The 3,003-nt window shown below is 62.9% G+C and overlaps 1 protein-coding gene across 1 annotated transcript in view; it reads left to right on the forward strand.

Annotated features, from left to right (window-relative positions):
- CRAMP1 (cramped chromatin regulator 1) overlaps positions 1-3,003 on the forward strand; it is a gene marked incomplete at its 5' end in the record, with an annotated part of 53,477 nt that overhangs the window by 8,801 nt on the left and 41,673 nt on the right. The window contains 1 exon segment of the mRNA XM_014587021.2: positions 2,030-2,223. Coding sequence (XP_014442507.1) covers positions 2,030-2,223 — 194 coding nt within the window.

A 3,003-nucleotide genomic window follows, 5' to 3' on the forward strand; every position in this document is an offset into this window, starting at 1 on the left:
GCAAGAGGGCCGGCCGCAGCCAGAGGATGGGGGAGGAAAAGCCAGTGGCAGCAGGTCCATGACATGGTCTGTTACAGAGCGTCGCACACACACACGGGAGGTCGGTGATTTGCCGGGGAGAAGAGGCCAGCTCAGCGCACGAGGTCTGCTGTCCCTGTGTGGCTGCAGACTCTGGTCTCCTGTCTCCTCTCTTTGTTTTTTTTTTTGAACTTTGCTTTTTATTTTTTGCTATAGGGCACATGTGCTCACTGGAGAGAGATGGGGCAGGGGGTGAGAAAGCAGCCCCCGGGGGTTGGCCATGGTGCAGTCCCTTCTTTACTCTTCTCCTGGGGTCTTGGGCACACACACACACACACACACACACACACACACACAGCGTGACTTTCAAGCCACTGGTCCAGGGCTCAAACTGCAGAGGTGCCCTGTGGGATCCAGCACCTTGACTCCCGTGACCCTGCTGGCCCACCTCTCCCCTCTTGTAAACGCACCTGAACACAATCGCAGGGGCCCTGCCTAATGGCCCTGTCACATCCGAAGGCCCTGTCTGGGGACACTATGAAGAGGTGACGTTTCCACCTGGCACCTTTATGATAGAGCCAGGTGCCGGCACGTGAGCCTTCAGGGACACCCCAGCCACAGCAGGTGCTGGGCCTGTGGCAGGGAGGCAGGCCGTGATGGAAGAGGGCTTCGGTCTGGGAAGCAGCGGGCCCGGGGGCTGAGCGGGGCTGTCATTGCGCGAGTCCCAGCGCCAGGCTCGGCGTGAGGAAGCGAGGTGCCGCCTCAGAAAGCTCTCTATCTTGGCCCCGTGGCCACACGGGAAGGCCACGCATTGCACAGGTGGGGCCGGGCCGCGCTCCCCACGCAGCCCAGCCCACACCACTCAGGGTGACCCCCAGGCGGCCTTTCCCCTGCAGTGCCTCTCTTCCTCCTGGAGGCAGCCCATAAGCCCCCAGGAAGTGGGTCTCTGACGGAGGCCACAGGTGTCCCGCCAGGAACGCATTTGAACAATCCACGTGTTTGACTTTTGCTTTTCTTTGAGAGTTTTTTGCTATAGTGAATGTTTGTTCACTGGAAAGACAGAAAGTGAAATCATCCCCGGGGGGACGGCCACGCTACAGTCCCTTCTGCATTCTGCCCTCTGGATCTTGGGCACGCATGCACATGCACCCGACGTGTTTCAAGCCACCAGGTCTGGGACTCCGACCGCGGCCGACCGTGCAGGCAGGCCAGTGACGCGGCCATTACGCCATGCGCCGACCTCCGCTTTCGCCTCTGCGGCGTTCTTAGCTCTGCCCTCTCTTCAGCCTTCTTCATAGGCTGTCTCTGACTCCGAAGGGCTCTCGGCGCCGTGGCGTTCAGTTTTGTGAAGGTTTTCCTGTGACTTGGACTCCCGATTGCCTCTACTCCCAGGAGCCCAGAACCTGTGTCCGGCTCCCACTGCAGCCTGCCTGGGGCTGTCGCACTCCCTGCTGCTGGCGCTTTCTGGGGCTCAGCTCAGGACGGGGAGCCGGCACTGCCAGGGTTTGCTCAGTGACTGGGTCTCGGGCCGAGAAGCTGCGGGGCACGGAATCTCAGGCTGAGATGGCTCCTTTCGGGAAGTGTGGAGTGCGTTGAGGGAGGCGGTGTTCTGCACACACTGCAGCGTCCTCTCGAGTGTCAAGTTCAGCTTGTGTATTTGAGACCGTCCAGCCGGAACCTCATTTGAGGAAGAGACAGTGAAGCCACTCGCAGCTTCGGTTTCCAGAGTGGCCGAGACCCCATCCCGGGATGGCATGGTGTGCCTTGACCCGCCAGGGCGTGGGTCAGTCCTGGGATCTCCTGGACGTGCCATAATGCCTTTGGAAGAGCCACCTGGTCAGGTCGGGACCGTGTCATCGCGGGCCAGCCTCGCTGGTGCGCAGTGGCGTGTGGGGCTGTCCTGCAAACCATCTGTTGAGCCCAGACTGGGACCTGGAGAAGGAGCCAGCCCCTGCCCAGCCCTGCCCACTCCCCACTACGGGGCCGCTCACTGTACACTCTTCTCTCCAAGGAGCTGATGGTGGTGGATCGTCATCTGGAAACGTGCCTGGGGTCGGCCCCACTGCCGCTGCAGGGGGCTCGCGCGCCTCCTCCCGGAGCTTAGGGTCCTCAGGTGGCGAGAAGGAAGAGGGCAAGAAGGCGCGGCGGCAGTGGGAGTCCTGGAGCACCGAGGACAAGAACACCTTCTTCGAGGGGCTGTACGAGGTGAGGTGTGGGCGTGTCCTCAGACTCGTGCCCCTCCCAGCTGCGTTCTCTATGGTGTCCCGTAGTCACATGGCCACTAGAGCGGCAAGTCCTGGAGGGAGCCCCAAAGTGGCCGTGTAGCTGTGGGTCCTCCCAAGCCCGGCCTCGCCTCTGACCTTGGCTTCCGTCTCCTCGCGGGGACTTGGCTGTGCGGGAGGCGCTACTGGGTTGTGCTCCACGCCTGACTTCTCTCTCCATCCCCGGGCTCTCGTCCGTCGTGTCCCGCATGTCTGTGGTGGAGGGTCACCTTCTCTCTGGGCCCTCCCCTTGCAGCTGAGTGGACTGGTCCGAGCAGGAGAGGGTGCAGGGCCCTCTCATCTCCACCAGGGTGGCCAGCGACACCCCGAGGGTGCTGCGGCCAGCCTGGGGCAGGATGGGCACCCTGAGGGGGAGCCCTGCCTGCTGCCCTGCGAAGTGGCCGTGCTCTATTGGCTATGGCGCCCCCATGTCCGTGTGATCACCGGGGACAGCTCTCACTCAGGAAGGACCCCGTTCCCACGGCTCCGTGTTCTGCGGCCCACGCTGCCTCCCACTCGTCCGTGTGCACGCCTACCTCTGACGGTCGAGTCGGCCGCAGCTCGCTGTCCGCCGTCAGCACCATTCGTTGGTGCACACGTGCCCGTGTGTGCGGTCGTAGCTGAGTGAGGTGGTGCACGCGAGGAGTCTGCAGGTGCAAGGGGCCTGCGAGGCCCGACCAGCTCAGCACTGGCTGGTACCCGCTCCCCTCTGTCCTGTGTGGCT

This window comes from Tupaia chinensis, unplaced genomic scaffold (assembly GCF_000334495.1).
Source record: "Tupaia chinensis unplaced genomic scaffold, TupChi_1.0 Scaffold000178_1, whole genome shotgun sequence".
In the NCBI taxonomy this organism is placed as follows: domain Eukaryota; kingdom Metazoa; phylum Chordata; class Mammalia; order Scandentia; family Tupaiidae; genus Tupaia; species Tupaia belangeri.